At 37.5% G+C, this 25,093-nt stretch overlaps 1 protein-coding gene across 3 annotated transcripts in view; it reads left to right on the forward strand.

Moving 5' to 3' along the window:
- The first annotated feature begins 499 nt into the window (after positions 1-499).
- CACNA2D1 (calcium voltage-gated channel auxiliary subunit alpha2delta 1) overlaps positions 500-25,093 on the forward strand; it is a 551,478-nt gene continuing 526,884 nt past the window's right edge. For 2 of the 3 annotated variants that reach the window (XR_008528337.1, XM_054564312.1), the window contains exon 1: positions 501-1,102. Coding sequence is in view for 1 of the 3 variants with exons in the window: in XM_054564312.1 (XP_054420287.1) it covers positions 1,008-1,102 (95 nt within the window). In the remaining 2 variants the exon portion in view is untranslated. Of the gene's footprint in view, positions 1,103-25,093 lie in introns of all 3 variants that reach the window. The other variant, XR_008528338.1, reaches the window with a different exon arrangement.

The raw sequence follows: 25,093 nt of genomic DNA on the forward strand, positions 1-25,093 counted from the left end.
CTGTCATCACCTGGTGAACAGTACCTGAGGTGGGGCCGCGGCACACCTGGCATTCAGCCACTTCAGAAGCTCTAGTGCTGGCACTGCTGGGCAAATAAATAGTGCCACCTGGTTGAGAGTCAAAAGCGGTGCTTTAAAATGCAAATACAAACCCTTCCTATATTTGTTGTCAAATCACTTATTCACTATTCCCAGGCTTGGCAATGGATTCTGCGCCCGGGAAAAGGGGCACGTTGCCTGCGTGTGCAAAAATAACCCCCGAAGACGCAAGCCAAGTACTGGGCTGGAGCCGCTGCAGCCTGATGCCCGCTGGGCGGCTGGCTGTCCCCCGGGAGCTCGCGGGGCTGGGTCCGCTCCTCCTCCGCTCGCCGGGCGGCGGGAGCCAGCGGGCGCCGACTTTAAGAGTTCCATTCTGCCTTGTAAGGAGGGCTGCTCCCGGCCCGTCTCCGCCCGATTGCTCTGACGCCCAGCCCTCCCGCTACCCACCCCCAGCCACCTCCCTCCGACTTGCCGGGAGAAGCCAGACGGAGCCTCTCCCTGCCACAAGTCTCTCCGCCTGCCATCCCCCCCCTTTCCTACATCCACCCCCACACCCCTCCCAAGTGCCGCCACCCCTCCTCCGCCCCCGCCTCCGCCTCCTCCTCTCCGGCAATCAGGGGAATAAATCAGGGAAGAAATCGAGAGGGGTGAAGAGAGAGGTAGTGAGAGAGTGCGCGGGCGCTGGGAAGCTCGCCCAGGTCGGTTTCCAAAGTCGCCCTTGATGGCGGCGGAGGCGAGGCAGCCGCGGCGCTGAGCAGCCGACAGGCGCTGGAGGGTCCGTCCGCCGCCGCCCCTTGCCCGCGCCGCGTTCCGCCCCCGCCCCAGCCCCGCTGCGCCCCGGCCCGGGCGCGCCCGCCCTCCGGACGTCTGCGGTCCGGGCAGAGCGTGCTCCTTCTCCTCCCGCGGTCTCCAGCGCGGCTCCTTACCCCGGCTGGGGAGGGCGGCGGGATTGATCTTCGATCGCGAAGATGGCTGCTGGCTGCCTGCTGGCCTTGACTCTGACACTTTTCCAATCTTTGCTGATCCGCCCCTCGTCGGAGGAGCCGTTCCCTTCGGCCATCACGTAAGTCGCCGGGCAGGGCAGGGCTGGGAGTGCCGGCCGAGGGTGCCGCTGGAGCGGGGCTCGGGAGTCCGTTCCCGAATCGCGGGGCTTCTCCACCCGTGGGGGGCGGGGAGTGAGCAGGGCTCGGATCTGGAGAGGCCGAGCGGGAGGTGCGCGCGGCTCGCCGCGGGAATGTGCTCCGAACCGGCGGGTCGGAGGGGCTGCACGCCCCGGCCGCGCCGTCCCTGGGAACGTCCGCCGACGACTCGCAGTGCCTCAGCCCGTCTCTTAAAGGAATCTCGGACTTGAAGAGTTTCTAGGTCCTGGAGGAAAGAAAGTTTCCCGCCAGTTAGCCGCTCTCATCAAACCCAGTCTAATAAAAAGTTGTGTTTTGGTGTGGTATTTTACAAATAGGTAATTTCAGGCTTGTCAGGGTAGCCTGGGCTTCTCCCGCGCTTGGCCTGCGGGATGCTCGCTAATTACTACCGTGTCCAGACTCGTTTAGGTCCCAATTTGCTGGGCGCACTTGACAGCCTTTCTGATAAGAAGTGTCCCCGCTCCCCGCGGCCGAGTGCCGTCCACCCAGGGGTCTCGCAGGTACAGGGACCACGCTCTCCAACCTCTCTAACCTTTTATTTGGAGCATCTAAGTGCTGAAGACACGCGGTTCCTGTTCTTAGAAGCAACAGAACCTATTTTTTGAGAAAGAGACTGAGCGTTCGTTACCAGAGTCCCTGCAATTTTTCTTATTTTTAACATTTTTAAAATAACTTTAAAAAAAAAGTCTTGCTGCTATTCTGGAAATAGAGTGTTTAAAGGTAGCCGTATAGTCACACGGCAGGAAGGGAATGAAAAATAATTCTCTCCTCTCTTAGGCTGGGAAAAAGAATCAAAGTCAGTGGCACATAAAAATACATACATATTTTTAAGTGCGCTGAATAGCCTATCAGGCATTCTGGGAAAGCATTTATTTCAGTTCTTGAAGCTACTTTAAAGCTTCTAAGAGTAGGTAACGTTAAGTGGATGAGTCACTTTAATGCATTTTACATAACAAAAACAAAGCCCAAGGTAGCCTTCCCGGTATTTAGGATGTTGGGAATTATTTGCTGTCCTTTTGTTGACCAAGTGCTGAATACTGGAGTTTTTGGTGGATACCGACAGTGAATCCTTACCAGTTGAAACCCTGCAGCTATTATTTAAGGTTCAGCTTACAGTATTTTTTACATTAGGTGTCAATGCAAGCATCTGACATTCGATGCACATTCAAACCCAGAGAAGGGAAGTATTTTATATTTTTTGTCATTGATGTACAGTCATGTTCCTTTTTAGATAATTTTCCATAAAAATGATTGCAGATCCTTTTTTGTTATGAAGCAAAAGGGTAAATGCCATCTGTAGATCTTCGTTTAATTGGCAGCATGTTCCAAGCGGATATTTTGAAACATAAGAGGAGTAAGAATTACCCTAAAGATGCTTCAAAATTATTTACTCTTATTAAAAAATTACACTTTTATTTATTTATTTATTTATTTATTTTTTAGCTTGGCCTATACAGCAAGACCTCAAGTGGCCCACTTGCATTTTGTGTCAAATAAAGAAGTGGCTCTTTAAAAGGGAGTCTGTGTGTTTAGTTTATACAATTTTAAAGTCTTATTTTTAACTGACAATTTATCAATATTTCTGTCATTTGAGGGAATGCATCATCACACCTTTGGTGAAAACTATGGCTTTAAACTCCAACAAAATACCACCTTTTATTCTTGAACATATCATGGTAAAAATATTAATGTAAAAATCCTTATTGTAAGGACAGCGGCAATAAATGATGTTCTAAAACTAAAATAACCCATTTTTTATGGTCAGAAATTTACTAGAGACAATAAAGAAAATAAATAGTGGGCATAATAGGAATTAGGAAACAACAATTTCTTTTCTTTGAAAGGATTTGAAATTTATTTTTTTATCAATGGGAATTTAATGTCTTCAAAATATATGAAACATTATTTCATGAAACAAAAGCTTAAGGAAAGGTTTTGTAGCTCTAAGTCAGCCTCCTATAGATAATATTAACAATATTTTTGTAAGACTTCTGCATCTTTAATTATTTATTTGTAAAGTTAGTAACACCATCTTCGGAGGAGAGGAAGAATAATAGTTGACATCTGTACTTCATGTTAGATTTCTGAATAAATTTTATAAAATCTTTAAAAATGCAGTGTTATTTTCAGCAAGATGTGATGCCATTTGCTTTTCTTGCAAGAAAATAATTCATATGGAGTGTTGAGATCATCAGGATAAATCTCAAATCTTTGGGAAAAATACCCGGTTTATAAAAACTGTACAAAGATATATAGCATTCACTAAAGGCATGTTACTATGCTTCTATGTATAAATTTCTTTGGAAATCATTAGTAAATTATTTTGTGTTTCGACAATTTTACTTTTCAGAGAAAAGGTAAGTTTTGATTATCAAAAGAAGATGATGCCATCAACATGCTATAAAATTATGCACTGACTGGAGTGGGACCTGAATTAGAGTTAGTAATACAGGTTTTTTTCTTTAGTGTGTTTATAATATTAAGGGCTTAAGTTTTATAATAATAATACAAAAAATATATATAATTCTTAATATCTTTAATTTTCTACTCTCTCCTTTCTCATACATTCTCATAGCATAGTCTTCTGACTAAAGTAGTAAACTGTTCTGAGTGTTAATACTAAAATAATGGGTTCCTTCAGACAAAGGAATTGATACAGTTCTTTGCTAGGTTAGGTTTTTCTTGTGGAAATGACTGTCTTCAATACAGTGTGAAACATAAATATACCATATGGTAGCAATCACCTAATGCATATTAGTTTATATGTAAATAAAAAATACATAATTTTCATGTTATAGTATGCAACATGTTATATTGCTAGTTTAAGACACATTTGCAAAAAGGAAGCTCTCAACTTGTTCTAGAAATAATTTCTTGACTCAACATGTGAAACTCTACTATTTTAAAACTCAGGGTAATATGTATGGTAGCCATTATTGTAATGTTAATTTAAACCTGTCTCTCTTAATTGTAGAATCTTTTTACAAATCCAGTTTTTTTAAACATTGTAGTTATGACTGCTCTTCATGTTAAACTTTTATCTTAGTCATATCAAAATGCCAATTAGTATAATTGGCTGGGAGAACATTGATATATGGAGAATATTGGTATAATGGGATAAATATATTAGTAAGGATATACCTGAAATAAGCAACATCTTATAAGATAGTACCTGGGGGTTTAAATATTTAAGAAAGAGAGATGTATATTTTCTGTTACCAGACAAATCTTAATTTAAAAGCTGCAGAAAAGAACTTTTTTAAATGTCATTGGAATGGATATGACATTGGATTGGATATCTTTACTATGTGTTAGAAGTGACATAATCATTTTCATTTGAGCTTACCAATTTCTATTCACATACTATGTATACAAGAAAATGTGTCTTATGATAAAATATGATATAAACTATTAAATATAAAATAAAGCCTGAAAACTATGAACAATAATACATCACTATATTAGATCTTTAATTTGTTCTCATCATCTTAAGAACATGACATTTATTATTCCACAGGTGTATGTTTAAAATATGCAACAGTAGATATATTTTACCATATATGTAATAATATGATGTTAAGTTTATTAATATTTATACATTGCTATATATGTAGCTCTGGGGATTGAAGTTTGAATGAGCATTAGGCTGATGGAAATGGGTACCAAAAATTTTTTTAGAATTATACAAAATTCTAAGCTGATTATGGTTTGTAACAAGGAGATAAAATGTGCCTTTATTATTTTAATTGCTTTTGCTAATTTAATTTTAATTTAACCATAAATAAAACCAGAATCCAAAGCAAGGTGTTCACTTTGGAAAGGATGAAACATTTTCCACTGTTTCTTCAAAGAAACCTTGCTGTTATTTCTCTATTATTGATAAAAATAGTGTAATAAAATACTCTCCCTTATAGGGTTTACACATGGTAAGGGTTTGCAAAAACATAGATAACATGTGCAAATTATGTATTCAAATTTAGTATTTATATTTAGAAATCTATATTCATAAGAAATAACAATGCATTTAGGAATTTTAAAATAATTTTGTACACATAACTATATTATCTGGCGTGTTCTTTAGAATATCATTATACAAAGCATGTATACAGAAGTTTCATTTCTTTTCCCTGATTTTCAGCATACATGTAAATTTCCAAGTAAGTGGTCTGTTTTTCTGAATTCTCTTCTTGTTTTCTTGCATGTGTGTGCAGACTGTTTTAAACTGGAAATTTAAATGGTTAAAGTAAAATATATTTTAGGCAAATTGCCAATTTGTTGATTTCCTTCCGTGTTTTACATATATAAGCGTAATCAGTTCTAACATAAACATGCTTACATAGAAGTTTAAAAAAAATCAGAATTTGTTTCAGTATTTTTAAGAAGTAACATTTTACTGCTATTAAAGTGACAACCTTTCATCATTTGTAACAAAAGAGCCGTCTGTTGTGGTGTTTCAAAAAGCGTGTAAGCTGCTTACTGCGGGGCAAGGACTCTGGTCTGTTTCATCCACTCCACATTCACTTAAGGCTGTTAGTGGGCACCAGCTCCTGAATCACACTGTGTCGGCCAGTCCTTTTCATGCACTGTCTGCGCAGTACAACTGTTCCCAGCCTTTCATATGCTTGCTTTCCAGTAAACTCAGAACTGCACTGAGGTAGGCAACCATGTAGCTAACACATGCTTCATTTTTTTCTCTTGTGTGCACAAGAAGAGGAAAATGATTCTGGCATATTGTTTATAGAGTTGAAAGAAAGAGGGTATTGGCTTCAATGTCAGTTAAGGTAAAAACACGAGCACTTTGTAAGAAATACTGTATTTAAAATCTTTTCCATGAGGGTCCAAAATATTAATATTGCATAATTAGATAAATTATCTAGTTTATATTAGTATAGTATTCTATTTAATAATAATTTATATGTATGCAAATATATACAGGGTGGGGCAAAATTAGGTTTAGTTGTTTATATGGAGAATGATAGAATAATTAATAAATAATACAAGAAAAAACTGTTTTGCGTACTCAAAACTGTAAACCTACTTTTGCCCCACCCTGTATTACATATGTATGTATTGTACACATGTATTATTAAAAACTCCAAGTGGTTTGCTAGGGTAGGAAAAAACCTCAGTAAAGTTATTAACACATACGCATACTTTAAGATCTCTGCCAATCCACAACTGTTTTTAGGGATTAAGTGTCGTTCAAAATATTTTTATGACACCAGCATTTAGAATAACTTGTAAAGAAAATAAAATGAGATAGTGTATACAAAAACAACTTGAATATGCTCAGATCATATAGTGACAAGTTATTAACATAATTGATGAGTAACAAAACAAGTTGATTCTAAAGATAGTTTTGCCACATTTTAAATAAGTAAGTATGAGAAGGAAACTATTGCACATGGAATATTGAATACCTATTAAAAGGCCTTTGCATGCTAAGCAATTTTATTTCTGCCACTTAGATATGGGATACTTTGAAATTTGTAAGAACTAGACATATTTGGCATTGTGACATTTTTGGAATGAAGGATAAATGTACCCATGTTTTAAAATTTTATTTGTAAATTATAAACTTACAAGTTCCTTTTCTTTGTAGGTGTTCATATTTTGTAGTATTTTAATACATACGAATGAACTACTATACACAATCTTAAAAAAATGAGTCAAATGATCATTGCTCCTTTAAAATTTGCCATTTATACAGATTCTAACAAGATTATAAACAAGGAAAAGATTGACATTGTGGCCTCAACAAACTGCTGCACTTTTACAGTTAATTTCAATAATTCAGAATCAGGCTGTTATATATGAAGCAGTAGTTAAAGTTCTATTTGAATATGAATGTGGGATATTTCTGGCTAAATGTTATTTTAACATTTGCTTCTACTGATTTTTTTTTTACCATATGCTTCTGCTGGAATAAAAAAATTAGGATATAGTTAAAATTCTATATTATATATGAGGAAACTACTTAAGTTAGAAATGATAGCATTGGAAAATGATGTTGTTGTCCATTTTAAATGTTTCAGATTTAGGGATAACCTTATTGTCAATTTGATGTTCTTTTTTCTGAGTAATTAAAAATTTATTGTGATGGTCTCCTGGCTAATTATGAATTCTTTTAGTTAAATAACTAATTGCTAGTTCTGTCTTTGTTATACATACATATTTAATATTAATTATAATTTATTATTTGCATATAACATTAAAGTCAAATGGGGAATTTTTGGTTTGTTTTCTCTGAAGTCACCTGAGACCGGACCTCAGTTCCGGGTCCTCCTCCTCACTTGAGTCTTCTCTCACTGTTTCAGGGCACTTCCTTTTACCACTGGACATTTCTCTCTATGGGAAATTGTTGAGGTATTTTGATGCATAGATAAGTAGGTAATACATAATCAAAACTTTCACCAAAATTGTCAAATTACAAAATTGGCATTTGCTTACATACTGTGGGGATAATTAGGGAAAAGAGGAAAGGGCTAATAAAATCATTTTCTGTATAAGGTTCCTACTGTTAGACTATGTAAAGGGATGGCCGGACATTAATGATGTCTTATTTTGAGGATTAAAGGAGGGCTGGCTCAGTAAAATCAATGCACTTAAGCAAACTGGGAAAATCTCCTGTTTTAAAAGAGTGATCAAGAAGTGTTGTGGTAAAAATGCTATGAGGAATGATGCATGTGTAAGTGGGGCAAAGGAACCCTCAGATTACAAAATTAAAGATGGCAAAGGTGAGAATTGGTTATTTTAAAATTTTTCATATTTTTCCCATTTCCTCTGTGAGCTTGGTTATTGCAAAAATGCTGTTTACTGAACATAATATTCGTTTTTAGATATTTAAATATTTATATACAGAAATTCACTTTAGAAACCAAAGATAATAAAATTGTCTAGATCTCAAGAAAAAAGAAGCAATTAAACATTTTATTTTTAATAAAACCCTGGGGAAATGGTTTATCGGATAAGAAGTGTTAGTATAACACTTTCTTAAAAGCTTAAGTGCTAATAATCAAAAGAAATTCTGTTAGTAATTTTTTCCCATTATACAAGGTCTGGCACAAATAATGCCCCTTTTTATTACAAAGTTTTTTATTAAAAAATCATAAGCATGTAATTCTGTAACATAACAATATCTCATTCAGGCATACCACATGTCATTTTAGGTGAAATGTTCAAATTAAACCTATAAATTATTATACCCATATTATTACCCTACCAACCACACTCTACTTCTGCCAGACCCTGTATTGTAAGAAATGGAAATAACTGGCAGGTAGGTAGGATTCTATATAGTGCACTGAAGATAATGGAGACCTCAAAGTACATAATACAACATACTTTAAAAAATAATTTTAATGTATGCTGTCTCTTTTAATGTTTTATGCTTTATATATTTTAACATCCAATGCAATTTAATTCCCCGATTAATGCAATTATTATTACTCAGTACAACTTATACTGTGCACTGAACTATGTTCTGGGAATCCAAGCAGAGGGAGAGAACCCCAAAGGAAGACAGTTACTACTCCAAGCTGACTGTGAAGCAATAGGACCTGTCAAAATAGGATCAAGTGAAGCGTGTTGAAGAAACATGGTCTGTTCCATGTTAGGCCTAGGGCTCCTGAGTGGAAAGAGATGTTGGTGTGACCGGATCATTGAACCTGAATTAAATAGAATTGTTGCCTCAGGGCCATCTTTCTACGTGACCTGAAGAGAGACAGGCAGTGTTCACAGCCCAGGACACTTGTGGTGGCCCAGCTCTGCATATTCAGATATGGCTTTTATCCTAAGATTTTTAAGTGAAAAATAAGAGTTATAGGCTTTGCATCCTAGTATCTAGAATATGGATTGAGGAGGACGAATATCTGAGGCAGAGGCCGTGAGAGGAGCAGTTGGTAGACCCCGCAGCCTTCCCGGCGAGGCAGATGGCCAAGGTCTAAGGGAGAACGGTGGTGGTGGGAAAGCAGGGAAGAAACACAATGGAGGAGTAACCTGTGGGCCCCTGGATTTGGGGAATCCAGGGAGAGAAGAGTTAGAATCTATTTGTAGACGAGAGGACACAGGAGGAACACCAAGTTGGTGGTGGGAGTGAAGGTAATAGGCTCACTGTTGGACATAATAGTTAACAGTGTTTCTGTAGATGATGTTAGGCCATTAGAAAATGTATCTGAAGGTGCATTGGAGGCAAATCCAGAGAGCATTCATGGAAGCCAGGAAAAAGGTCCATCCATTTATTAAGCAAATATTTATTTAGGATCTGTCATGTTAGGCACTGTGAGTCTCCAAAGAAGAACCTTGGTCTACAGTTTAATTTTGCAGAGAGATCAGAAAAGATGAACCCTTAAAGGAAGTCACCAGGCCATTGAGGGTATGAGAACAGTTTCAGCAGCATGTTGCTGACTGACGCATGATTTCAGTGCCTTAAGACGTGGTTGCAGCCAAGAGTAATAAAGGTAGCAAGTGTAGATTGTTCTTTCAAGGAATTTAACAATATGAAGAAAGGGAAAGAAATGTATACTAAATTCAGAGTAAGACAGTTTAAGAAATTTGGCACTCTTTTGCTTTGTTTAAAAATAGTAGTTATATTAGGCTGTTTGGGATTGCAGATAGTAGTATTAGAAAACCATAGGACTCTCTTGAACCAAAAAGAGAAATATTTTTCAGTTTAGTGGAGCTGGATGATCAATTATGAGAGTCAAGGTCAAGAATGTGCCAACAACTGCAGAAAGGGTTGGGGCTGTTGTCAGGATCATCTTTTGCTCCGGCCTAGAGGGTTTTTCATTTGTTTGTTTGTTTGACTCCTCATTCTTCTCTCTTCCCTGCTCATTGGCTTTATCTGCTTACCAGTGTTTACGCTATTGCAGTATTGCGTAGCTGTGAGGGTTTATGTTCTCCCTGTCAAAGCTTTGAACTAGTTTGAGACCAGAATTCTAGTCCAAAATGTAGCCTCCTAAAGAAATGTTCAGTCTCAATGTGGTCCAGATGGCTTGCTACAGATCATTTAGTTGTGACCAAGAGATGGGATTTGGAAAAAGGACTCTGGTTGCCAGAGCCTGGGGTCACTTCTCCACACCCTGGTCCAATCTCATTAGGAGGCCTTACCCTGCAACAGGCCAGTTGCTATTAGCATGGACAGAAGAAGAGGCAGCTCTTAGAAAATGGCTCCTGGGGGTGGGGAAGGTGTAGAGACAACTAAATAAGTGTTACCAGAAGGGAGATTGGAGGATTTCAGAGGGAGAAGAACAAATGGCAGAGAGATGAAAGAGGTGAGAGACCGTGATTGGTGGGTGAATGCTCTGACTGGCAGGTGAGGAAAGGATCAAGAAGAAAAACAGTGTCTTACAAAATAACTGGAAAGATGAAACAGCCTTGAGAATTAAAGCAGATAGTTGGAAAATAGGCTAGATACACTTTTAATTTACTGGAGATGTTTTTTGGAGGAATGCTTCAAATTACATATTCCATTTTCAAGCAGGAGTGGCATGATAATTTTTCTTCACTTGGTAGTAATAAGAATCCAGTTCACAACTATTCTCTTAAAACACAGCAACATTGAGTCCTATTTTCTTTATTTTTCCTTCACCTCTTGTTTTAAGAGATATTATTATCTTGAAGGTCTGTGTAGCTTTGTAAAATGTTACTACATTTAATAAGTCTATGTGCTTATGGTAGAAAGAAATATCAATGAAAAGGAAACAACAAAAAGAGGGAATAGTTCCTGTTTTGGCAATTTATCATTATTTATGTATTTTTTTTGACGGATAGGGGAGGTTTACTCCCACACTCTATTCCCCCACCCCACATTCATTCTTTAGCAAAAGGCAGACATTTGAATTGGAACAGTTCGTTGTCAATAAAACAAAATGATAAATTTGATAAGATAAGAAACCACTAACAGATGGAATATTCCAGCAAAGCATGTTTCTGGTCAGCCCTTAAAGGGGCATCTCAGGTCTCCTGAAGGTCTGGAAATTACTGGCAGCTGCCGACACAGCAGTTCCCCAAGCTTCCAGGATGACTCAATGGATGGTTAGGGTCCCAAATGCCAGCCGATCTATGAATCAAGGTTGATCTCACTGGTACCAGTGCAGTGTGGAAAAATCACCCTGTGGTTTGTAACAACAGGTAAGAAGACTTAGAGTGGGCTCTGCGTTTTTCCCTTTCTTGACTTTGCTCTTTTCTCTCTCTCACAGGTATTCACAGTTTGCTTGAGCTAATTTTGATGTCTTTACCTGCAGAATGTATGGACACTAATATAACAATTCTCTTTACATATTATGATATTGCTTTCTGACACTTTTGAGCTGCTTCTTCATGCCAGGCACTGTGAATTAATACTCTGCATGTTTTTCTAACCCATCCAACTTTCACCTTAGTCCCATAAGAAAAGTATTATTATTATTCATGTTTTATAGATAGGGAAGTTAGAGTATGAAGAACTTCTCCCCATTTTCTTAGGAGCCAAATTTGTTCTCAGGCAGCTCAATTCTAGAGTCCTACACTTGCTTGCTGTATTTTGCTACCCCGCTTTGGCAGGTTTGACTCATTAGCATGCACTGTCGTACCTGGTCCAGCTGTGGCTGGCTGACTATTCTAGCAATGAGGTTGGGGGAAGAAGGAGTCAATGTAAAGTAGAGCAGAACCAGCTCTAAGTCTCAGTTTCTCCATCTGCAGAACAAGGATAATATTACATTAATCTAGAATCACAGTGTTACACTGTGAGTGTCCAATGAGAGGACGCATGGGGAAATTTGAAGGACTGTTTAATGGCCAGGCTTTAGTATTTGTACCACATGTGATCTTTTTTTCTGCCTTTGGGAAACAACAAAGTCATGACTGAGGTTCAGTGAGCTAGATTATTATACTAATGTATCATTTGGGCCATGAGAAAAACCTGAATTAAAGGGGGAAAGGAATGCTTATCGGGCCTTAAAAACATCTCTTTCTAAAGCTTGTGTCTCTTTTAATAATAAAGAGGAATGCAGTGAATGTGAGTGAGCGAAGTGTTTTGTCTCCAGGTTAAGGACACAACCTGTACCCTGAAAGAGACCATGAAGAAAGCACAACCACAAAGTTTTTGTTTGATATATTTTATCACGACATTTCAGCCAACACCTGTTGTATGAGAACTGTGCCACAGGATTTTGAATCTATTTTTAAAAGTTATAACTTTGCCACTGACAACCTCTCATTGTCAAACAAAAATGTCAGTTTTCTGTTTCAAGTCAGAATATTTGAAGTTAATAAAGCGATCTGCCCGTGATGTTTAGAGAAATGATTCCAGACAGCTCTCCAAATTGGGCAAGCAAGGAAGAGTAAAATTGAGACCAGTGGCATTTTTAGCAACCAACACAGAAGTCAGTAAAAATCTGCCAAGAGCATCCTGTAAAAGGCCAGTTTTCATTTGCGTCATCCAACTGATGATTAGTCACACTCATTTAACCCCACCCCTTCACTTTCCAGTCTAAACAGAGGTCAGCCTTTTAGACATACTCTTCTCTTCTTGGTAGAAATAAAACACTTAACGTCTGCTGCACATTTTTTAATCGATCTGTGGACATAAGAGATGTTTTGATGAAGCTACGTTAATACCATGACTAATGAGTACAGCTGGATGATAACCATTGAAGCAGCAAAGTTTTCAGTGCCAGGAACCTGCCTTTTTGATATTTGCCATGGAAAGGAATGTGTAAAATTCTTATAATGTTTGCACCTTAAAAATATCAACCTTTCTTTTCCATGACATGCTATTAGAATTGACTTGAATTTGCATTTGTGAAAATGTTAAGAGGGACAAGCCAATGAGCCATGTGAAGCCTCAGGAGGATGGGTACAGTGGGAGTTATGCACATAGCTCTAAATTAAACATTTAAGCTTGGCTGTTTCTCAAAACATCTGATTTTCCTGTCAATGTAAATGTAGAAATCAGAATTAATTTTCCTGAGGTAAAATTTTATTGTGCATGTGTAACTCAGTTCCCAGGGGATTGATATACATCATGTCAAGGTCTGCCAATGAGTAATTGTTTAAAATTTATATCAATACTCAATGGTAATAAATAAACATAGGGGAATGGTAACTCATCACAGAGCCAACCATGCATGATAATTAGATGAGGTCCATTTGTCTCCTTAAGTTATCAGATGTGACACAAGCTGTCTGTGTGGTGTCTAAAAGCCAGCTGAGTCCCTGGGTGTAAATGACCGTGACAGAGGGGCAGTTTGAGGGTTTCAAGCCTTGGATTTGATTCTGCCCCTTCTGGATTTTTGCACAAGTGAAGTAGACTGGCCCCTGGGATTTTGTTCTCATAATATGCACAGGGTTCTAAAACCTGGGGTCAGCAGACTGCTCAGAATCTGGTTGTTTTTTTTCATCTATTGTTCCCTCTACTCTACCACTCTCATTTCAGGATAATACATAAAATATACATATGTATTGTATAATGTTTATATATTTACATAATATAGTAATATAGCACATTGTATATTAATATATAAACATAATTTATATGAAATAAAAATATCATAAAACACGAGTGAAATATGCACATAGATTCAGATGTGATATAATGGGACACATTTAGAAGACATTATAAAACTGAAAATGCTTTTTAGTATCCAGAAGAGCTGTCATACATATAAGGAATTGCTAATTTTATTAGGAGTAACTGCAATATTAAAATCTTTAGGATAGGATATATACTTGCCTATTATAGTTTTAATATGTTTGCCCACTTTGAGGCTTGTGGTAACTCTCTTTCACATCTTGCAAACCCCACAGTGATTCAGTATTGCTGCACTTGCTCTCCGCCCCCCTCCCCCCGCCCTGCCAAAGTCGCTCATACACACGTTGCTAGACATTTAAGCAAAGTCAGAAACATACTAGTCTGTCCTGGAAGTTCCAAGGACTCACGGTAGTCAGTCTGGTGTGGCGGTAAATACGGAACATTCTAAAAAGTGACCGTCTATGGGGTGGCAGCAGTCTTTCTAATCAGAGTTCCTCAGCTGAACCATAGAATGCAGGTAATGATTTGAGTGACTTTTTTTTTTTTTTTAGTTCTCTCAAAAATGGTCAATGGCTAGAACCGTCTAGATGTAGAGAGGAGCATTTAATTTTTAAAAATAGATGCTTTTGAACATTAGGGCTTAATTCTTTTATGGAACTCACCTGGTTGGTTAAAGCATGGGTTCAAAGTTCAGCTTTAGAAATTATTAGCTGGGTGATTTGAGCAAGTGTATCACTGATAAAACTATATAAGGTTTGCGACAATTAAGAGCGTTAATTCTTGGAAAGCATTGGCACTTAGAAAGCACTGAACAAATACAGGGTCCGACACAAATAATGCCCTTTTTTTAATCACAAAATCTTTTGTTACAAAATCATAAGCATGTCATTCTATAACATAACAATATCACACTCAAGCGTACCATGTGACATTTAGGTGAAATGTTCAAATAAAAACTATAAATTATTACACCCATATTATCACCCCACCAACCCTACTCAAGGCAGGTGTTACTTCTGCCCGACCCTGTGTAATCTGATTAGAAGCAGGAGAATTTAGTGGAGTCAGGTGATGTGAGGTCCTGTCTGTCTCTGCCACTAACTAGACAGGGAAACAGCCAGGAGAGGAAAAATTCCTGGCTTTAGCACCTCCTAACATCTAACTGTTCACCACCCAAGTATTTCCTAACAGCTTAGTCTTAGTTGTTACATACTTGCCACTTACGTGTCTGTTGAACATAAACTGGATCTTTCTCGGTGTCCTAGTCCTCCCTCACTTATAATTTTGCTTTCCATGGTTTCAATTATCTGAAGTCAACTGCAGTCTGAAAAGATAAAATGGAAAATTTCAGGAGTAAACCATTCATAATTTCTAAATAGAGTGCCTTTCTGAGCGGCATGACGAAATCTCATACTGTCCCAGTCTGTCCCATCCAGGGTTTGAATCATTACTTTGTCCAGCGTACCCGCTTGGTACGTACGGTTAAATGAGGTATTTTGAGAGAGACCATAGTCACATAACTTTTATCAGTGTCTTGAATGTTCTTATGATTGGTCTTTTTCGCTATCTCTTACTGTGCCTAATTTATAAGTGAAACTTTATCATAGGTATGTATATATAGGGAAAACAGCAAATACAGAATTTGGTGCTATGTGTGGTTTTAGGCATCTTCTGGGGGTCTTGGAATGTATCCTTTGTGGATGAGAGGAGACTACAGTGCTTGAGTTACCCCAGTGCCTGGGGGAATGCTTTTGAAAAGCTCCAACCCCAGCCTCATATTTTAGTTTCCTTTCTCATGATATTTATGAAATATCTCATTATATTTCTGAACCATTGTGAAGTTTGATGTTTTTCTCTCTTTTTAACTTTCAGTGCTACCTGCAAATTACACTAAAGCGTAGTATGGTATCAGGCTTCTTTCCTTATCTGATCGAAGGACATATTGTATTAAGAAATATATAATGCAGTCAGTGACCTTGCATTCTTGTGTGCAGAGAAATAATGTTAGTGGCCTATTGTCACCTGACCATTTCAGTTCTGTCAGAGAGCTGCTAGATGTTCTTTTTGACAATATATTCCTAGCAATCAATGCAGACAAACATGGCAACTTTAAAACTACATCAGCAATAACTGTAATACTTATGTAACATAGAATGGTGCTTTTTTTTTCTTTAAAGATGAGCAACAAACATATCTTACCATGAGGAGTAAATAAATATTTATAGAGTTTTTAAGAAAAGAGTATAAATTAATTAAACTGTTTAAAATATCAATTCCAATTTTTGAAGAACTTATATTAGAAATCACCATGCATCTTGAAGTTCAGAAATGTGTTAAGAATCACATGAAGTGTGGCTTCTCCTTGTGCCCAGTTAATTAGCTTTTCTCCTTTTCTCCTAGTGTAATGTTGTGATTAAATAAGTTAGGAGAACTGTTAAATCCTCAACATTTATGCAGAAAAGAGATATCAATCAGATTCCACAAATGAGATTAAAGACTGACCACTAATAAAGTTCTGTGAATGAAACAAACTAGACAGAATTTTCATAAAGACATTTTATATGAGGACTGATAGAATAAGTCACTTGTTTAGCATTCAGTAATCTAAATTCATTTGGTTCTTTCAATTTAGCATATTCTATGCTGTGTAATATACTTCTGCGAACTTGGAATTTGAGACAATGTATACTTATTTCCTCACAGTTTCCATGATGAGAGGAGTACAGCCATGGCGTCGCTGGTCTTCTGCTCAGGGTCTCCCAGGGCTGCACTAAGATGGTTGACTGGCCTGCATTCCTTTCGGGGGCAACTTTCTGCTCTCCTTTCAAGCTTCTGTGGTTGTTGACACTTCCTTGAGGTTGTGGGAATACCTCCACCCTCCTTCCCGTTATTCTCAGCTGCTGGAGGAGGTTGCTCGAATTTCCTTTCCACAGCCCTCTCAAAGGTGCTCTCACACCTGCCAGTTTACTTCCTTCTGAAAGGCCGGCCAGAAAATCTCTCTTCAGTCTCTCTTTTAAGGACTTTCAACGAATTAAGGAGCCCATCCACTATAATCTTTCTTTTGACGAATTCGGGATCTTTCTTCTATAGAATCCCTTCACCCTTGACCATAAAACTACCCAGTCATGGGAGTGGCTCCCCTTTATAACCGCAGGCCGCGCTCGCCCCCAGGGAGTGGATGATGTATGGGAGGCATCTTCCAGTCCTTTCTCCCACCGGTTTTATTATTAGACAGCCATCATAAAGACACTAAAAATTAGAAAATTAATGGAATACTCATTTGTTTCCCCCTTTAGATGTTCACAAACTGACAATTCTCTGAAGCAGTCAGGTGCTGAGCCAGCCTTTTGCCTCCAGGGCAATTCTACTTTGCTAATATAGTGGTGCTGATCCATCCTGTAAGGAAGGAAATTCCAGTATCTCATTAACAACTCATTACTAGTGTTAGGTGAACTTTTCACCCTCTACAGAGAAAAAGAAATTCTCTTGCTATGGTTTAAGTCAATTTACACTATTACTGCCAACTATAGGCAGTAAGGAACTGACTCTATTAATGTGTAGAAAAATTGTAAGACAGTTCCTCTGAAATGTAAAGGGTTATTTCCAAATAAAATTTTATTTTTTATGAAATCTTAGGCCTCTCCTGCAATTATGTGCATTTCCCTGCCTGTATAAATCGGGTGGTTTTTCTAAAATCCTAACCTACATCTATTTTTTAAAAAAAATTCATATAGGTATGGAATGATAACCTTTCAACTAATGCCCAAGTTATAAAGCAATAATGCAGAAATGTCCATATAACTTAAAACATCATATATGATTTATCTTCTTCAGTATATAGGTTTAGCAGATTAACTGTGGCTTCTGCTTTTTCAAAGAAGAGATTATCATATAAATGTTTCTTCAAAATACCTAAGTAGTGGGTACTAAGTTTACCTTAAAAAAGGGTCCTTCTTATTCTGCATACAGGTATGCTATACCTACCTAGTCATTTTGTTTAGAAATACTGCTGATTATCTGATTTATTCAGGATTTGTCTTGTTATACCACTAGCACTAATTAACTCGCTAACACCTGGAGATTCTGGTCAGAATGATTGTCTAATTTAGTGTTTTTTACACTAATTGTCCTAAAGGAATAAAGCTTTTTTTTTTTTAATAAATTTCATATTCATTACAAATGTATATTTTTGTAGAACACAATGAAAATCAATTGAGGTGGGGTGAGTGGGGCGGAGGAAGGTGGTGGCGGGAAACTGGAGAGAACTGTACTTGAACAAGAATTAAAAAACAAAATATCCATTAATAAAAATATCCAGTAAAAAAAAGAAAATTAATTAATAGAAAAGTGGAATTTAAAAAAATATGATCCTTGTTTTATAATGATTAGATTAGTAGTCATTACATTACTTTTTCAAAAGTTTATAAAGTGTCTAAATACTCTCCATTTCCGTACTTTTTCTTCAGTTAGATCTGCAGAGCAGTCTGAATAGCTCTAGTTTAATTGATTTGCCTACCTAATGTAACCAAATTACTGTTTTCAGTTTGAAAATGGTGTTAAAAATACTAAAATGGAAGATTTTCACATTAAATGGTCTTTAAAAATGATACACCCTACTTTAATGCTTATCTTTGGTTTAGTCTGTTGGATAGCTATGACTTTTTTCCTCAAAGTAATCATTATATTTTGGTTTGAAAGGAACTGCCTATTTCAGATTGTTACATGTTGTAGTTTCTGACTTATTTTTATGTTATTTACAAGCAAGTTTGACTTTAAGTGTGTTTTCTTGTGGACATTTCCTATTTCCAATGAGCCTAAATGCTTGCTGTAATTAGAACAAATATCTAGGTGCTGCAATGCAGGGAGTAACTGCCATACCTGAGGCATGTTGCATTTTTTTACACTTTGTGTTTTAAAAACATTATTTGTATGAAGTATACTTGGTCAATGAGACTGAGGCTGTATAAAAAAATCTCGATTGGTATCTCAGATCTGAGAGTGTTTGCCAAAGTATAAAAGTATAGCATTCTCGCTGTATTAAACACATCCAGAATAAAACAGTATGATTCTTGCACAAGACAATTAAAATTTTCTAAGAGTTCACATGTTGATTTAGTATTGAGAATTGGGAACTTTTTCTCCTTAGGCATCTGTGCTCGTTGAAATTGAAATGTATGAAAAAAAAACCCTGTAAATTTTTGACAGTCTATTTCTTTTGTTTTCTCCTAGTTTGACTAGAGAATTTTCTGACAGCAGTGCCAAAGATGTTCTCAAATTGCATGTAGGATTTTACCTAATGAAACTGAGGCATGTTGTTATAGCAAGAGACAGGCACAACAAGGTTATCAGCTCTTTACTTTATGCCTTCCCAGGCAGTCTCTTCTGAGTTATATGTCACTATACACTTATTCCTGAACAATTTTCTCAAAGATTTTTAGAAAGTTTTCCAGATGATAGAAATAGACTAGTTTCCTAAGAAAAATCAGAGTTTATGTGTTTTGAGAATCTCTTGAAGGGTTCTTCTCTGTTCTTAGTGGGCCACTTATAACTAATCGAATTCAACTAGATCTTTTTATCTATCTCCCAGCTAATAGTTAGGATGGCAGGTCAAGAACAATGCCGGTGTTGACAGTACCAGCCAAACCCTTGCTGAATTGGCCTTCCAGGTGATTTTCAGGATTAGCTCACAAGAAACCCTTGATTGATAAATTTCCTCATAACATAATTTAGTGGATTTTACATACTCAGAATGTAACTGTTTCTATATAGTTTAAAAATCCCCTTCACAAAAGAGAACGTGTAATTTAAAGCACAAGCACTACGATGGCCATCATTCTAGGAAACATGCTGAAATCTGATCGGTGGGAATTGGGGAACACCTTGGTAACCATGATATTATAGTTAATTATTGCAATAAATTATTAATTATTATTACATTTATATGCACATATTTAAAACATCTTGGCAAGATGACCCTTATACATGGCTATTTTAATTGAATATATTTCAATTTGGCCAAAAATATGGCTGGAAATTTAACAGCAGATGTCAGCAGCTTTTGTTAGGGTTTGGATAAGCCTTTTTATTCAAGCTATGGGAAGCCACGTGAAGGCAAAATATGTTTAAAGAAAATACATGGACAAGGCAACCAAAACTTTTGCTACATCATAGAATTTTTATGAAATTAAATTCCAGGGTGTTGACTCCAAATTATCTATGAAATCATTCTGTTGACCTTAGATGGTCTTGAAATGAAAGTCTTTGTGTTACTCACATCCCTGACCATTCTCATTTTTAATTAGGTTGTGAATTAAGGCACATCTATGCATAAGTGATCTGATTAGATCAAGGCCAGTCCTACCTCCAGATGAGCACCCGGGAATGACATGGGCATTATTATATTTAGCAGTGTAGGAGGCTGTCACCAACTGTGTTGAAATGTGGCTTGGTGTCTATCTACTTCTCTTCCCTGTCCTCTGTCACTATATTTATTTGCTCCTTTCCTACTGGATCAGGTATCCACGATCTCTTCTTTTGTTGATCGAATCCCTGCTTTTATCCTCCACCCTTTAAAAAAAATTCAGAGGAACTCTTCTTTCCCAAACCATTGGATAAACAGAATCTTTCTAGAGGAGTCGTTTTAAAGGAAGTTAATTAGCACAGATAAATCCCTAATGTATAGGCCGTAGACACAGACCATTTTTTTAAAGGGAAGACTTTTCTGTCGTTCTGTCCTGACTCATGATTGCAACTGCCAAACACCGTGTCAGAAGAGGAATATCTGGGCTATCAGCTTCTAAAGTTTGTTCACCAGTGTCTGGGCATAGTCAGAGAAGAGGTTTGAAAGAATGATTCTTGGGGTTTTCTGCCTAGCTTCAGCTATTATCCTTTAGAACATCAGATATTCTAAAGAAGGGATCATTTTAGATAGCAGGGACACTTGATAAAGTGATGATAAGATAAGCATGGTTAGTAAAGAACTACTGTGGACATGTGTGGCATTTTATAATAATAAAGCAAGAGTGCTATTATATAAAAATACTGATGGCACAGCAGTATGGCAGATTAAGAGGCACAGACGGCTAGGATAAGGGCAGAGATGTTTTGAAGGACATGCACTTGAAGAAGCGTAAGAGAAAAATTGAATTATATACTTAAAGAACTAATTCATACAACCAAAGGTAGAGGGAAGTGTGACCTGATACATTTTTTTCTGCTCTGATTTTTCTATTTTATGTGGTTCTACATTGAAGATTGAAAATTTGTTCCACACAAAACATAATACGAATTTATTAAAGGCAAGTACTCTGTAAAATTGTTGTTTAACGTAAGGAAACAGGAATCTAAAAACACTTCAAGCAATTGTCCCATAAAATGCATCACAGATAAGATATTTTTAACATTTTTTAAGAGACAGAACTAAATTGTCTCATTACATCCAGTTACGTACATCTCTGAATGCTTTTCTCAAGCTTTTGTCTCACAATGAGAGTTGTTCTGTTTCTGGCCTTCATGATGTGGCAGATTAAAAGCAACATTTTATTTTACAAATAAAAGAAAATCATGAGTTGGTAATGGGGTGAAAACTGGAAATTAAGAGGCTTTTGGAATCCTCAGTTAATATTATATGCAATTTAAATGGACTCATTTATATTTCTTACCAACCTTTGGTTTCTCCTAAATTCAGACACAGCATGATAAAGGCTAGACTATTTTATTTTAATTTTATAATATTTGATTATATTTCTTAACACTTTTAGAGTATTTGGTAACAATTCATAACTTTAGAAAAATTAGAAAAACTTGACCAAAAATAACTATTGAAGTCTATTAAAATGTACCAGGATGGCATTACCACATAGATTTTATATAAAACCACTAATTTTTTTGCAAAACCTAGGCTAGGTTTCTCAAGCTAGGAACTATTGACATTTTGGACCAGGCTGCTGTTTGTAATGGAGGCATATCCTTGTGCATTGTAGGATGTTTAGTAGCATCCTTGGTCTCTGACCTCGGTCACTACCTGCATCAATCTCTCCCCAAGTCAAGATAGTAAAAAATGTCTCCGGACATTGTCAAATGTCTTTTGTGGTGCAAAATGACCCCTGGTTGAGAACCACTGATCTAAACGTAAACTGCACAGTAAATTGGCCCATGATGTGTATTCCTGTTGCCAGTGTTGCCTGTATCTGGTTCACTCCCTAAATACTCACATGCTGTTTGCATTTTGCGAACGTTTTGTCACATCTATGAGTTATATTAATTAATCCCTGATAATAAGAATGCTATTAAAAAAGGTAAATTGGCTAGTTCAAAGTATTTCCTAAATTTAGCTGTTAAATGTAGTACTTGGTGAATAGGAAGTGTAATTATTTAACGTATTGTCAGATACACAGGGGTGAAGTTTTTCTGTCCCTGGAGATCTGTGAATTTCCTGAATAAAATTTTGCAGTGAAACATGTCTTTAACAGAAGTATACTGGGATCTTCTCTTTCCTGCTGGGTCAGGATCGGAAATGAGACAATCTATCCTGTCCTTGTGCATGTCGCGGAAAATACTTTGTAGATACCAGAAAAGCTGGACAGTTGCCAAGGTGGCCTGTGGGCAAACCGTGATTAAAATGGACACACACTCTTGTTATGGGTATTTGTTTCATCTGGGAAAGCTGCATAGTAAACTAATGAAGATTTTTCTTGGCTGAAAGTGCTTCATTTTTTCAGAGGGAAATAATTAACAGAGACTGCCCTTCTCCCCACTCACCCTCCCTCCCCCCAAAATATGAGCACAATTGGGACAGTCTCACTCTACTACCAAGCTTTATTTGAAGGCATATTGTATAATGTTCTGTCTTATACAGGGCTTTGAAATTTTATAGGGCTGGCCTGGACTGATCACACACCAAAAATATCTTGATGAGCATGAAAAGGATACCAGGACATTTTTTTGCTCATCTACTTTTATCGTAAGTGGAGAAGAGCTACATGCCGACTCTCTTTAAGGACAGTGTACTTACAAGAATGACAACACAAAGTGGTGTGGTGTGGAAACGGTAATCCTGGTGAGCACTTTTTACGTTGGTTAGGTGGTAATGCTGTTATTACAAGAGGGAAAATGGAAGCCCAGAATATCTTGTCTAAGATAATCTTTTTCCTTTATTCAGCCAAAGAGTAATTTCTCTGATTTTTGTTTTCCTATCTGCAAAGAAATAATACAGTGTTTTATCTTTTTAGTTGATGTGGCTTAAATGGGACTCTTGAAGTATTGCATACCCATCCTCTGCTCACTGACATAGGAGAGCCTAGAAAAGTCCATTTTTTTTGTCTTTTTTTCACATTGTCCTTTCTATGATATCTTTCTAATACTACTATTTTATTAACAAAACATAGATACATTACACTTTCACTCTATGCAATATCTAGTGCATTTCCACACATTTTGTCCCTTCTTTTAATCATTCAGTATTCATACATAAGCATAATAATCCCTGGCTTTCCTTTTTTCTACCACAGGTAAATATGGTAAAAAGTATCCTGTAGCCCTGGCTGGTATGGCTCAGTGGATTGAATACCGGCCTGCAAAGCAAAGGGTCACCAGTTCGAGTCCCAGTCAGGGCACACGCCTGAGTTGTGGGCCAGGTCCTCAGTAGGGGGCGCCAGCGAGAAGCAACCACACATTGATTTTTCTCTCCCTCTCTTTCTTCATCCCTTCCCCTCTCTGAAAATAAATAAAGTCTTTAAAATAGAAGTATCCTGTAACTGCCAGCATTTTATTTCAGCCCAGCTCTTCCTTTTGTTAATCCTCATGTTGGGTTTGACTAGGACCCTTTTCGTTTCTGCCTGTTATCTATCCTCATTGTTAATAATAACCCTTCAGCCCTGGCTGGTGTGGTTCGGTGGATTGAGTGCTGGCCTGTGAACTGAGAGGTCGCTGGTTCGATTCCCAGTTTAGGGCACATGCCTGGGTTGCAGGCCAGGTCCCCATTTGGGGGCCTGCGAGAGGCAACCAGTCGATGTTTCTCTCACACATCGATTTTTCTCTCCCTCTCTTTCTCCTTCCCTTCCCCTCTCTATGAAAATAAGTAAATAAAATCTTTAAAAAAATAACCCGTCACTCTCAAAGGTGTTCATGTTCAGACAACAAATTAGATGGTTACCCTGCACCCAGGCAATATATATCAGTATGTCATACAGTGTAATCCAACTTACGGTATCATCATTAGGAAATTCAGATTCTATATCTTACCTCTATATATGGGCCATATAGTGGAAATATTTGAGTATTAATAAACTTCTATATGTATATCTGGATTGTAGATATGTTTAAAAAAACAATGATTTAGAAACGCTTGTTTTTAGCTTCTTCATATCCTGGATATGTTCTTTTCTTTAAGTGCCTTAAGAAATGAGATACTTGCATATATTCCACAAGAGAGGTTTACAATTTTTAAATAGTCATGAATTACCAAGTTATGCAAACTATTAAAATGAAGAACAATCCTAATTTATTCACTGCCTGTGAGACTGCTTTTGAACCCCTGCAAGGGACACTGCTATATGGGTTGACTTGTGTGTTTGCAAAATTTATATGTTATAGTTCTAACCCCCAGGATCTCAGAGTGTGCCCTTATTTGGAACAAGGGTCTTTGCAGATATAATTAGTTAGGACTAGGTCACACTGGACTAAGGTGGGCTGTAATATAATATGGTAAATATACATTCAAAAGGGAAAAGTTGGGCATGGACACACACACAGGGAGAGCATCATGTAAAGATTAGCATTATGCTGCCACAAGCCAAGGAACTACCAGAAGCAAGGGGGAGGTCTGGAACAGATCCTTCTGTAGTACCTTCAGAAAGAGCATGGTCTTGGTTATCTAGCCCCCAAAACTATGAGACAATATATTTCTGGTACTCTGTTATAGCACCTGCAGCACACTAATACAGACTTCATCACTGTGTTGGGTTGGTCATGATATCACATTCAGCCAGTTAAGGCCTGGTGGAGCGTAGTATTGTCATCATATACAGCAATTATTAGAGTGGTTTCATTTTCAGTGAGATGCCATTAAGAATACTTCCTTTAGAACATTTAGTTATGAATGCTTTCTATATTTACACTCCCCAAAATATGCAATGTAGGTTGTCTTTTCGGTCTTACAGGCAAAACTTCCAGGTAATTTCATGCAGGTCCTAGACTTGATGTCTAGGGAGTTTTTCTGGCATTCTCTTCCAAAGAGAGGCTTGTATCTGATGTTTCATCCTGTATTCCTTCTCTGGCACAGCATCAGTGGATTTGCTCCAGGTTTGGAAAATGTGTGGTGGATGAATAGCATGATTCTTGCCAGACAGACTTCCTAAGAAATACAGAGAACCCTTAGGCTTTTAAAGATTTATTTATTGAACAA

Source organism: Pteronotus mesoamericanus, unplaced genomic scaffold (genome assembly GCF_021234165.1).
Source record: "Pteronotus mesoamericanus isolate MK-2021 breed Mesoamerican mustached bat unplaced genomic scaffold, CSHL_Meso_final scaffold_85, whole genome shotgun sequence".
In the NCBI taxonomy this organism is placed as follows: Eukaryota; Metazoa; Chordata; class Mammalia; order Chiroptera; family Mormoopidae; genus Pteronotus; species Pteronotus mesoamericanus.